Source organism: Epinephelus moara, chromosome 11 (genome assembly GCF_006386435.1).
Source record: "Epinephelus moara isolate mb chromosome 11, YSFRI_EMoa_1.0, whole genome shotgun sequence".
Taxonomy (NCBI): domain Eukaryota; kingdom Metazoa; phylum Chordata; class Actinopteri; order Perciformes; family Serranidae; genus Epinephelus; species Epinephelus moara.
The window spans coordinates 30,973,657-30,986,579 of NC_065516.1; the positions used below are offsets into that span (position 1 = coordinate 30,973,657).

General features: G+C 43.2%; 1 protein-coding gene across 2 annotated transcripts in view; it reads right to left on the bottom strand.

Annotated features, from left to right (window-relative positions):
* Positions 1 to 12,923, bottom strand: part of mpp7a (MAGUK p55 scaffold protein 7a) — a 179,506-nt gene that overhangs the window by 10,341 nt on the left and 156,242 nt on the right. For both annotated transcript variants that reach the window (XM_050057012.1, XM_050057013.1), the window contains exons 14-16: positions 9,682 to 9,775; positions 6,901 to 7,009; positions 4,367 to 4,510 (exon numbers count right to left, since the gene is read on the bottom strand). In XM_050057012.1, coding sequence (XP_049912969.1) covers positions 4,367 to 4,510; positions 6,901 to 7,009; positions 9,682 to 9,775 — 347 coding nt within the window. The remainder of the gene's footprint in view (positions 1 to 4,366; positions 4,511 to 6,900; positions 7,010 to 9,681; positions 9,776 to 12,923) is intronic.

Below are 12,923 nucleotides of genomic sequence, written 5' to 3' on the forward strand. Positions count from 1 at the left end.
AAATAGACTGAGGAACAGCTTTTTCCCCAGGGCTGTGGCCTCCATCAACCCCCCTGCACTCACATACACACCAGCCCCAAACTGAGGAACTGACCTTTGCACTTTGAACTGCACCGTTGCACTTTACCTCACCTTGCTGCTGTTTTTACACTGCCTGCTGCCTCTTTTATCGAAGTTTTTATACTGCTGCTATAGCTCTCACGCACTTTATTGTTTTTATACCTTACTGACGTCTTTTTATATTTATATTTATATACTGTCTGTCCTTTTTATTGTGTTGTTATCTTGCCAAGGGTACTACACATAATTTCATTGTGCAATGCACAATGACAATAAAGTCTTCTTCTTCTTCTTCTTCTTGTCTAAGCAGAAAATGTTTTTTGGGCCCCAGGGGATATTTTCACTGCAATACTGCGAGTGGACACTGAAAAAAAATTGTAAGCAAGAGTGAATGGCGTTCCTAGGGGCCCGGGGTCAACTTAGTACAAGCAGTACTGGAGAGCAGTGCAGAACCAAAACCTACAGCAAGAAACGGTGGTCGGCCAAATCCAGAATTCCTCAATGAAGGAGAAAGAGTAGATCTGCTTCTGGCTACTTTCAGAGTTTTTTTGTAACTGTTGTGTGGGAAAACCATGTTAAACAAAATATTAGTATTTTAAAAATGGGCATGGGGGGGTTTGAAAAGTGCCAGAAAGCAAAAAGATCTTTACAAATCTGTTTTAAATGATTGTGGTAACCTCACATAACGTGCCATTTTCTGCACTAACCACATTACAACCTGAATCATGCATTGCATCAGCCTGTTTTGGGTTGTTTCTGCATCACGCTTCAGCTCCTTTTGTGAAAAGCGACCCTGAATCATCTCCAGCTCAAACAATGAGGCTAAAGTCAGACCGCTCTGCTGGAACAATGAGACGACTGTTCCTCAGCCTTTATCATTAAAGCAGACCTGTCTCTCTGCGAGAAAAATACAGCTGGCGGTGGATGGAGTACGTCTGAGACAACTCGCCCAACAACAGCTTCTCTTTCAGAGCCTTTCATAACGAATCTGAGGCGGCTTACGTCCTGTCAGTGTACATGAACATTTACACAGAAGCTGGTTTGTTACCTGGCTGAAATACACCTCCCTGTCATACAGATTATAAAGGCGGATTTGTATTACCAGAGAGAATATCAGAATCTAATAAAGAGACAGTAATTAATAGCAGCTACAGCAGAGGTTGTTAGCAATCATCCTGTTTCTGACAACTACAGCTCATTGTTCTCAGGTCCCCTGCTGTGAAACCAGGAGCAGGCAGAGGTTAAATGATATTTCACTGTGTGACTAATGGGAGCTGACTTTGTGTCTGTATCGAGGTTTTAAAAGTTTGACAGTCAGGTGAAATATCTACGGGATGTTCTGTTCACCTGTGACCTGTAGCTGTGTGCTGTACTGTCAGTGTGATAGCACCTGGGTGTGTTTGACTGAGGGGGGAGGATGACACTGGGGAAGCCCGATCATGCAGACTGACTCACTCTCATGAGTTAAACCAGGAGCTTGTCAGTGTAGCAGTGAGATCATGTCATTCAGTCTCCTTTTTTTTTTTTTTTTTTTTAAATTTACGCACGTTGGATTTCCCATGCGTCCATTTTGGTTTGGGTCTAAAATTTGGCAAGACTGCCAGGATAGACTGACACCTTCCCCCTCTCAGCCAACAACAACAATAAAGATCAGTATTTTGGGAGCTGCATCTTATATAGGGTGTAATTTCAAGAGGAAGTAGGGTGCAATTAATACTTAGATACAATAAATATGTAAATGGATCAATCTCAGCTGTGATTGGTCATGATCACAGTTTGCAGGAGTGCATGTGTTTGGATTTTGCCATGTTTTTCTCTGCACTGGCTTCTTTTTTCATTCTTCTTGGAGGAAAAAGAAGAATACATACTTTATTAATCCTCAAGGGGAAATTCAGTTTTTTCATTCAGTTGCCCTTTGCCAGTGGACACTGACTGCTGCTTGTGAGTGTTGCGCTTTAATCACCGTACTGTTGTAAGATTGTTAACTGTGTAGTCAATCCTTTATTAATGTGGAGTTGCATTAGCTACCTAGCTAACGTCAATGTCGAAATATTGTTGTCATAGAAACAAAAGTTACGTGCTGGGATGAAGCCTCCACAGCGCCCTGCCATTGCTTTTCTGCTGAGGATTGTGGAATAACAATCCCATCATGCTCCTTGCTGATTCACACAGAAAATGAATGGGAGCCGACTTCATTGTGTTTCTGCCCTTATGTGTAAACCAAGGTCAGTTATGCAGTGAACTGCAGCTCAGTTTGATAGAATGAGAAGAGAAGCAGGAATGTTCAATATTTCAAAAGTTTTTTGGGGAAATTTAAGTGCGGATTTCATTTGGTCATTAAGACGCCTATCATCCTGACAGCAATGAAAGGTAAAACTTTAAACAATTATGATCACTTTGTTTTTCTTGATTTATTCATCACGTCGAGATTTAGAGTATAAAACCTTAGATTACATGTAAGTTACTGATTATTCCAAGAGACCTGCGTTTCTATTCTGCTCGAACACAGACTGGCCAATCATAGCGTAGCATAGCGCATACACCTGCGCTCCACAGATCCTGATGCCGTCGTTTCCATATTTTCATTATTATGCTAGGCTACTGAAAGTATACTGAATGTATCCGAATGCTGCTCTTGCTTTTTTTTGATTCTAACAGTGAATGAAGACCTATTCTGTTTTACAGGAACAGTGTTTCTATCTTCTGCCTCGATCGCCAGATGCTATTTGTGGTTCACTTTTAAATGCGATATGTATACCTTCATCTTTTTTAGCCTGTTTTTGCTGCTGAACTAGTCGACATCCTGCGTACATCCTTCAAATGCATAGTGTAGCCCCCTCTGTCTGCTTTTCTCTGACGTTACACCAACATTGTCCAAAAAACATTAGATAATATTTCTTCAGTGAGTGCAGTTAGCGACAGTGTGTGCTCTCCATGTGAGCTCCACAGCTTGACAGAGTAGCAGCTCTAACAACAAAGGTAACAACAAAGGAGTGGGGATTAGCAAATGGTCACTTATGTCAAAGTTTGTAAACTTTCAGCAGTATTTATGTGGCACGGTTTGGCCGACATTTTTGCCAGAAGGTGGAGGTTGGAAGACATTGCAAGGGAAAGTGAACGAGAGGTGGGGAACATTAAAAGAATTAAAAAAATATAGTAGACGTAAAATTTCAGTTGTCTCTGTTATTTGTGTGTTTTCAATAAAGAATACATAAAACCTTTATGAAACCCCTGCTGCAAGAGGTGTCACACTTTACCCACCAGATCAGACCCCAACTCCCTTTCTACCACCCTCTCCACTGTTCCCTGTCTTCCCTCATTCTTACAGTGCTAGTTTGTCTCCGTCTCTTTGACAGCCCCGTCTCTTTCTCAGCTTCCCTCTCTCCTTATGGTGTCCCATCAGGCCATCCGTGGTGTGTTGCTGACCGAAATCTTGGCCTTAGTGCTGCCTGTGGCGAGCGAGGCACGCGAGCAAGCGAGCCAGCGCTGGGCCCGATGGGGCTGGGAAAACCATCATCTCCCCCCTGCTTTGCTCCCCCACCCGCCAACTTCACAGCAGCACCGAACATCGGCTAATTGATTTCATCTGCGTCCCCGTCGGGCTGGGATAAAGGTGTGCAAGGGATGACCTCACCACTCACACACACACACACTGTACACACACACACACACACACACACACACACAAGGTCCTGATAGTGTTTCTGTTATTTCTTCTGCCGCTAATCTGTGAGGTGTAAAGCCATGTGTTTCTACAGTATAACATCACATCATCGCACTGCGTGTTCAGCGTGTTCCCCAGCTACATACTTCATGTGACTGATCTTCTTCCAGCATATACACGTCAACATATATGGTCATTGCATGTTTACCATTTTTGAACATAAAACTTAATAAATAACTATCTTTCACTGTCTGACTTTGTTTGGACACCATGTGTATCCACTGCAAATTTGCTCCCCAGCTGTATGTTTAATATCCCCCTTTATCCTTCCTTAATGTATATCCTATTAGCTGTATCCTGTTATTTTCTGCTGTAGTGATCCTATTTCCTCACAGTGGTCATTAAACTTTCATTTAAGTTGATCTCATCTGTATAGCATTTACAGATATCATCCAGTTTGGGAGCACTAGCTGGAGTCACAGCTCCTCACTGAAAAGCATATCCAATTGATTCCCTGTGATTGTCTAAATCAAGGCAAACCTGACTCATCTGGTTCTTCCAACAGTTTAAATAACTCTAAACAACATATTATGTTGATCGATGCCTGATTTAGTGTGAGGAATAAACCTCGTGTTCTCTTACCGTGAATGACTTGGCAGTTCCCTTGTCGTCCTTGCCCGATATGATTTTGGCGTTCTGTCTGGTCTCCTTCAGTCTCTCGATTGAAGGAGGCTTTACGAACACAATGTAGGGTTTAAACTCTGCTGTCCGAAGGTGTTTTATGGTCTGAATGGAGAAAGAACGGAAAACATATGAATGTAAAATCAAAGGAAGAATGCGGGGTATTACCATAGAGCGAGTGTGAAAACGACTATATAACCATTTCTCAAGCCAATCATCATGAAGTGGGTAAAGAGGGAACAGATCTGTAGTGTGTTTAATGCAGTGGCTTCCAAACTAGAGGTTGTTACTCTCCTAAGGGTTGCCCGTGTTTGGGATAATGAGGTGATTAAAGGAAGGGAAGAGGATGACCTCAGATTTGGTGTCATGAAGCTAGAGTAAGTTGTCAGACATCCAACTATTAATGTCTGCTGAGCACTCATGAAGGGTCTGTAGGCTGGTTTCGTCACGTTTTATCGGCAGGTAAAGTTGCGTATCGTCTGCATAGAAGTGGAACTGAATGTTATGGTTTTGTACGATGTCACTCTGAAGGAGCATGTAAAGAGAGAATAGGATGGGACCTAAAATTGAGCCCTGTGGGATGCCATAGTGGGTAGGAGCCAGAGATGACACTGAATCATCTTTGCTAACAGACAAGTTTTAGATAGGAGGTGAACCACTTGAAGGGACATTTCACCCTCAAATCAAAAATGCTATTTATCAGTCTTGATTATTTTGGTGTGAGTTGGGTTAGTGTTGGTGATATCAGCCGTAGAAATTTCTGCCTTCTTTCGAACATAATGTTACTTGATGGCACTCAGCTTGTGGTGCTCACAGTGTCAAAAGCAATACATTTGAAAAACTCAACAGCGATGTCTCTTTCCAGAAATCATGACCTGGTAATTCAAGATAATCCACAGACCTTGTCATGAGCAGTTTCATGTAAGAACTATTTTTTTCCACTAAACTACACCTGCCAACCATCTCACCCCCCAGAAGGAAGTGTACATCTACTCATTGAGAAGAGGTTTACGTTAAGTGGTGCTAGGTGAGCTAGCAGTACATACAAACTTCCTTCTGTGCAGTGATATGGTTGGCAAGTGTAGTTTGGTTGAAATCAAATAGTTCCTACATGAAACTGCTCACAACAAGGTCTGTAGATTATCTTGAGTAACCGGGTCATGGTTTCTGGAAAGAGACATTGCTGTTGAGTTTTCCAAAAGTATTTTTTTGGCGCTTTGAGCACCACAAGCTGAGTGCGGTCTAGTTGCATTAAACTGAAGAGAAGGCAGACATCTCCAACACTCGGCAGCACACACCAAAATAGTCTGTAGTGATAAATAGCACTACAGGTAAGAGGAATAATATGCATTTTTTATTCTGAAGATGAACTGTCACTTTAATCGCAAAGCAGGAGTTGCTGCAGTTCAAGGATTAAAAGCCAAAAATGGTTGGCAACCACTGGTTCAATATATGGGTGGGTGAAACAAACTAATAGCAGGCCTCTGGTTGTGAAGAGCATGTGGTTCTTTTAGAAGATAGCTGAGGATATATTTCCGTCTCAATCTGCTGTGCCTTCTTGTCTCCTCTATTCTGGTGACAATTGCATGACACAGCACCACCAAGCTGGTTCCCAAGAGGTAGAAGAGAGGTCAGAGCTGGTTAGTGGTGGCGTCAGGCTTCAGGCTCTCCTCTGGCTCTGGAACGGAGACCATGGCTTCCCACTGTGCTAATAGGCAGTGGGTCCAAAACCCACAACTGATAGGAAGATGGATAAAAAGCCAAAGGAGGGGCACGAGAAGAACCACTGGGGAAGCATTCATCTAAGCTCTCATCAGCCGCTCACCAAGTCAGCATGGGAGCAATAACATGCTTTGACACTGCCACTGATCTGATCCATGAGTCACGTTAGAGAATGGGCTCATGGTGGAGGTAGGGGGGATGACTGTTGGCTTACACAACACCACAAATGTATGCCAAAAGCAAAAAAGCACACACAAATGTACATAAACTCACATGAGCTTTCGCAGACTCTTTCTCACACACTTTAGCTGAAGGCCCTGGGGCTGACTCTCACTGCTGCTCAGGCCGGGGTGGTTTGAGAACCTGCCAGGCTAATCTATATAATGGTGTATTTGTGCCTGTCATTATCCACCAAGCAAAAACAAACAGAAAGGAGCTGGTGGGGACAGACTGGACGATATGGGCCCAGCCCTGGACTAACGGGAATCATCCTCAAGGGTTTGTTGGTGCTCATCGGCCATTGGTGTGGGTGTCACCACCCAGGACATATAAGCCAAAGAGGAAATCTTCAAATAGAGCAAATTAGCGGTAATTGCTTATTCAAAACGCCCCCTTTAAAACCCAGTTTTGCTAACCCAGTGAGCTGCCATAGCCTCAGGAAAGCAAAGGGGCGAGAGAGATCTGCTTCTGAAGGTAGGTAGGGGCAGAGGTGCCTAAGGGCTATACAGGGATGAGGGATAGCGACAAAGATAGGAAGGGTTTGGGTCACTCACATGAGGCTGGACATCCAATAGGCACACTTTGTTCTTGGAGAGGACGGAGCGTATTGAGTCTAGGCTTGTCCCGTAATAATTCCCTTTGTACTCGCCATGCTCGATGAACCTGAGAGGTGAGATGGAAAGAGATTGAGAAAGAGAAGAGATGAGATTGTTGAGTAAGAAAACACCATTTTTGTGTGCAGGGATTAGTATCTAATGCAACATTAATGTCCCTCAGGAGCAACATTAGAATCTCGTCCTAATCTGGTCGACTGTGTCAGCACACTCCTGAGATTCATCTTAGAAATAATGATATATAAAAACCCTACAAATCCACAGAGACAGCAGGATTACTCTTTCGACCGCTGACAGATCTGAAGATAGCGTTCTCTTGCAGAACTCAAAAACCAGACATTCTGGCCGAGCGTGTTTTTATATAATCTCCGATGCAACCCTCTCAATCAGTAACACCTGTTTGTTCCAGAAAGACCCACAAAGCCTCTGAATGCCAAAACCTTCCCTCCTTTAATCTTGAGGGATTTTAGCCCAGCAAGCAAACAAACACTTCTCCACCAGATAATCTTCCCCCTTTCACACCAATCGGCTGTCATGAGAAAAAAACCACCAGTGTATTTTTAGCTGAAAACAAGGAGGAAAAAAGGCAGCGAGGAGAGTAACAACGTGGAAAGAATTTGAAGCTAATAGGACTGTGTGGTATGCTCGCAGTCTGCTCATGACGAGTGTCGGACAGAGTGGCTGCCTCGGTGCGACTGATGCCATGTAAAATGAAGGTTTTATGGTAATTGCTCGTGTAAGAAAGTTTTACTCAGCTCTTTTTTTTTCAGAAAGGAGGCTTAAGTCTCTAACAAACCTTATATTCGGTTATGGGAAATTCATTTAAGAGCTTACAGTAGCCTGTGTTTAAAAACTCACACCTTACAGTGTTCTGCGCTGTTTGTCGTCAGAGGTAGACGGTATATAGATTACAGTGAGGCATGCCAGTGGAGGTTTGGCTTTACTGAGAGTATGTATTGTTGCCATTTTGACACAGAACAGGGCTTCCCTTGGGAAAGTTGTTCAAGCTAAACACACGCTGTTGTGGACCCTTTTATTTCTGCATTGTTTCTGCTGCATGTGATGAGGCATAACGCAAACAAGTTCATCTCACTCCTCGTCTACTTCGCTGCCTTGTAATTTCAGCGTGGAGTGTCCCACGCATCCACCCCACATCACAGCTCTGTCACTCACCCCTCCGACTCCCTGAAAAACATTGCATGCCTCGACCTACACCGCAACATGGCCTAAATATACAGCCCCCCTTTCTCTTCTTCTCCCTGCATGCTCTGACACTCTATATGCCCTCACCACCACAGGCTTCCCTCTACAGTATGTCATATGCAGTCTGTGTACGTGTGTGTTTGCGTGCGTAAATGTTTTGCATGTGCGCCCTACAGTATATCTTTTTCCCCTCTTCCAGCTCGTGTGAGACCAGCAGAAAGGCATCAATCATTCTTATGACTATTACAACTTGCATTTCAATTTGTAGGCCACAAATGTCAAGGCGGGCCATGGTGTGGCTGCATTCAGAGAGAGCGCCTAAGGAGAGGAGGAAGCAGAGACAGGAGACCTTGGGGCCACTGTCTGGAGATCTGTTACCAACACAGGGCCCGGCCCTGTCAACACCAGCTCACACTCGGTTACAGAGACACACAGACGACAGCAGGGAGGCTGTGTTTGAACAGTGGCAGCAAGTGCTGGACCAGCCGCACTGCCTCTAGTGGTCCAGAGCACAGATGGAGAGGAGTTCTGCTGTTTTCATCAGCAAGACCGGTTTTAAATTTCACATATACTATAAACAGGTTTTTTCGTTAAACTCTGAAACAGCAAAAAACGACATTAAACACTGTATACATGTGATTTGGACACATATAATTACTTTGAAGCTTCTAGATTACTAGTTTAGGTCCCTTATAAAGAAAACATGCCCAACATTTGCTAGTTCCAGCTTTCCATATGCAAATATCGGCTATTTAAAATCATAATTTAACTGAGTAAATTATATTCCTTTAGTAAAAGTAAAACATTTTGAGAAAATGTCATGTTATGGGCATAAAGTCATAATTCAACAAGAAATAAAGCTCTGATATTTCGAGACTGAAGCTGAAAAATTACGAAATATTACAACAGTTTTCGTGTCACATGAAAATGGATGGAATGTGGGTGACTTGACGTTATACATTTTACCAGCAAGATCCATATTATCATAGTTTAAGATACTTAACTGAAAGGAAACTAATTACGCGATGTATGAGTTGTATATCCAAGAATGTTTTTAATCAGCAGCTGGAGCACAGTGAGGATTTGGTGGAGGACAGCCGAGCCAAAGAGCGCAGGGATCAACACACGTTCAAGACGTCAGGAACAGATGAAGACATTTTGTTTTTAAAGGTGTTTTAAACGCTTGGCTCTTCATACTATAACTTTATTCTTATAACACCATATATTTCTAACTATTTGGCCCTCAAAACTACAACTTTCTTCATGCGTACAATTATTATAATCATTGGTATTTAGAGACACGGGAACCAAATTCATGACCCATGAATCATCTTGCTTTCTTAAGAAACGAGATAAAAGGTATTTGGTATATGGATATATTTGTATTTGCAATGTGGGGGGAGAACCTCTGCATGTAGAAGAAGAGCTGTGAGACTTCTGTAGTACATGTCCACTAAAGTTAGAATTTAAAGGTTGAACAGTGTGTTGGTTTGGTCTTATATTATGCACAGTGCCTACTTGTTATTGTGGATATCCGTCTCAAAGAGATGTTTGGAGATGAAGTGGTACTCCACGCCGTCGGTCTCCTGGCTCTTCTTGGCCCGACTGGTGTCTGCAAGAGAGGAGAGGAGAAGGAGTGATTACCTCAAACCCAGACTGTCTGACTCACTGTTGGGGCTGAAAGCATCTGAACTGAGCCCCTTATTAACATCGCTGGAAGTCTGCAACACAGCACGCTGGGCCATGCCAACCCTTGTATATATTATTGTGTAACAGCACTATAAAATACACAACCTGTAGTGCTGCAGCACTAAACTCAGACACTTAACTGACATTCAGCAGAGGTTTACTGTGTCTTATTAAATTTGTCTCTTGTAATGTGGCTGCAGTGCCTGTAGAAACAGAAGCCGTAGCGTTAGCCGCCAGTGTTAGCTGCTGCAAGGTAATTGAGTTTGGGAGCTCTCATTAACATCAAGTCTCTACATTTACTTGGCCATAAACCATAAAGCCTTGCTGTAAAATGGGCGGTGGGGGCGGCACGTGGAGGGAACGTGAGCAGGCAGCGTCGGAGGATTTGTAAGGGTCAAGGGGTCGACTCACACTCCGACTCCTTTCAGGAGTGCTTCAAAGGTCAGAGGGGAGAGTGTGCGCCCGTCAGACACCCCGACCAGCTCCAAAACAAACTATTAAACTTTTATCACCCGCGACCCAAACTGCCAAGCTCCGCTTTACTCTCCTCTGAGTTGTTCTTTTTGTCAGCATGTGTTGAGGCTGTGCCCTGGTAGTGGACCAGCGCCTTTCCTTTATACAGTCCAGACTGATCTGCAGGGTTCATGGAAAACCAATGGTGTGATTTATACAATGTGTCACTTGCTTGAGAAGGAAAGACAGCCATAAATCTAACTGTGGTGGAGAGGACACTGAGGAAGATCAATGGCTTTCTGTCGTCAGCCCCAGACAACAGTAGGAAAAACACGAGGAGGAGGCCAAAACAGCCTTGTCATAAGATAACATATACTTATACCTCCCATTCAGAAATGTGTAAGACACAGCCAAACAGCCCCCTCGGTAGTTCGCCCAACACCATCCACCATGCGTTATTTTGGCATCTGTTTTGTGGCACAGAAAATAATTACAGTGCAACAAAAGAATGTGCATCCGTTCAATCCAAAATCATGGAAAATATAAGTAAACTTGGACTGGAATCAAAATGTTTAACCCCCTACTCTAATGGCTTATTGCAATGCTCCTTGTGTTTCTTAGACGGCTGGTTTACATTTTACAGCGACAAGCAGAGAAAGAGAGAGAGAGAAAAAAATCGTAACCATGCCACAAGCCGGTGGTCTCCAAAGCTCCGGTTTTCAAATTAACAAAAAGGGTAACGCTTTCAGGCTTAATCCGAAACAACAGCAAGTGTTAAACACATCCATGTGTCCATTGGCAGCAATCAAACACTAAAAAAGAGGGAGACGAGATACTTTCCGAGTCTCTTTCCTCTCAATAAGAGCCAGGACTGGTGCCATACGTCTTCTATATGGGTCAGAATCAGGCTGTCTGGGCTCTATTAAACACAGCATCACAGGTCACATTTGAGAACGATTAACATGCCTCGTGGAAAAAAACAGAAAAGGCCCCACCGATGGGATTTTAATACCAGCGACATTTCAAGTGTCAGACTTCGACTGGGACACATCCATTATGCCACACGGCATGTAACAAACATGGCAATTAATATCAGCGGCCCTCATATTTCCTCAAAGTCATGTTGCAGTTTCCCTCCAAGCCCCAGATGGTAACTATGCAATTACTAATGCCATCGCCTTGTTTAAATGTATAAATCAAAAAGATTTATTTGTCCCAACGTGCTGGCTTCGGGACATCTCAGAGCTGCACAGAACTAAGAAAGCTCCCAAAGCTTGGAGAGCCAGTCGTCTGGATGGTGTTCAGAATTATGGCAAGCTGTCGTTGGGTCCTTAAAAGGAGAAAAAAAAGGAGGAGGCAGCTGAGGAAAGAGACAGAAAGAGACAGAAAGAAAGTGAGAAATAAGCTGAGAAAGAAAGGAGAGCGTGTAGCTCGGTGCCAATTCATGAAGCAGTGGAATGGCATGTCTTCAGGAGGTAGAAAAACGCAGTTTCCTCCATCATTCGGAGCTTGTCAGGCAGACTGTGAAAAGCTGACAATTACACAGGAGGAGAAACAACCGCCTGGGCCTTGAGAGGACCAGCCGAGCCCTGGGTGTTTCTCACTGCCAGACAGCTCCCTTTGAGTGTGTGTGTGTGTGTGTCTCAGACTGGGCCTTCATCGCTCAAGCAGCACACACGCTCACACACTGTGAAAACTAAACTGGAACAAGTAAACTAAACATCCTTCACCCATAGTGATTATTTTGATTTGTTGCTTAAAAACTCACAGGGTGCACCGGGTGCTGTCTGTGTAGCCGATCTGGCAACTTATGTGCTTACATTTGTCCGAGAATGCCTTTCCAATGTGTTCGTTTCAGTGGACAGGTGTACAAGAGGTTCTTTGTGAACAAACAGACTGAGACGAGCAGAGGCAACACAGCTGTAGCGTCGGATATTAAATGTTAGAGGTCCTTCCTCCAAAGAACAGCAGCTTAACAACACCACCAATCTTTTGTCCTTGTTTTATGTTTCTGAGCATCTTGATGTTTGTAGTAAGTTTCTCCAAAGGTCATATCAGTTAAACTGACAGCTCAGTTGCTGCTAGAAATGTTTATAGAACATAGAAACAAAGCTTCAAGATAATATTTTTGCCTGGGTGTCCTGGCGGTGAAGAGGCATGCAACGTCCCCAGTTCAATTTCAGGTTTCCTGTCTGTCTCACTGTCGAAATAAAAGCAAAAATGCCAAAACTGACGTGACTAACTTTACTTTTTCTGCAGTAAAAACAGGACAAAAAACAAATTTGAATGATAAAAATGTGTTCACTTGCTCATCATACAGTATATTCTGTCCTATTTAAGATCAAATATAAAAACAGAAATACAGAATAAGAGAATAAAACTATAAAACAGCAATACTGGGTGTGGGTGCTACCGATTCTATAACTGGCTTTGTAATATTTCAAACCAGAACTTTTATTTAAAATATAACCTATAAAACATTTGAATATTTTGTGAGCCTGTCACATGTTGTAATTTAAAGTCTTTTTATTGCAGGTTGAACAGAATTATTGTATGTGCTGTTTTCTGATGTCCCACCGTGCACCTGGCTTTCTTATACACTGGTGTGAATGCAGTGT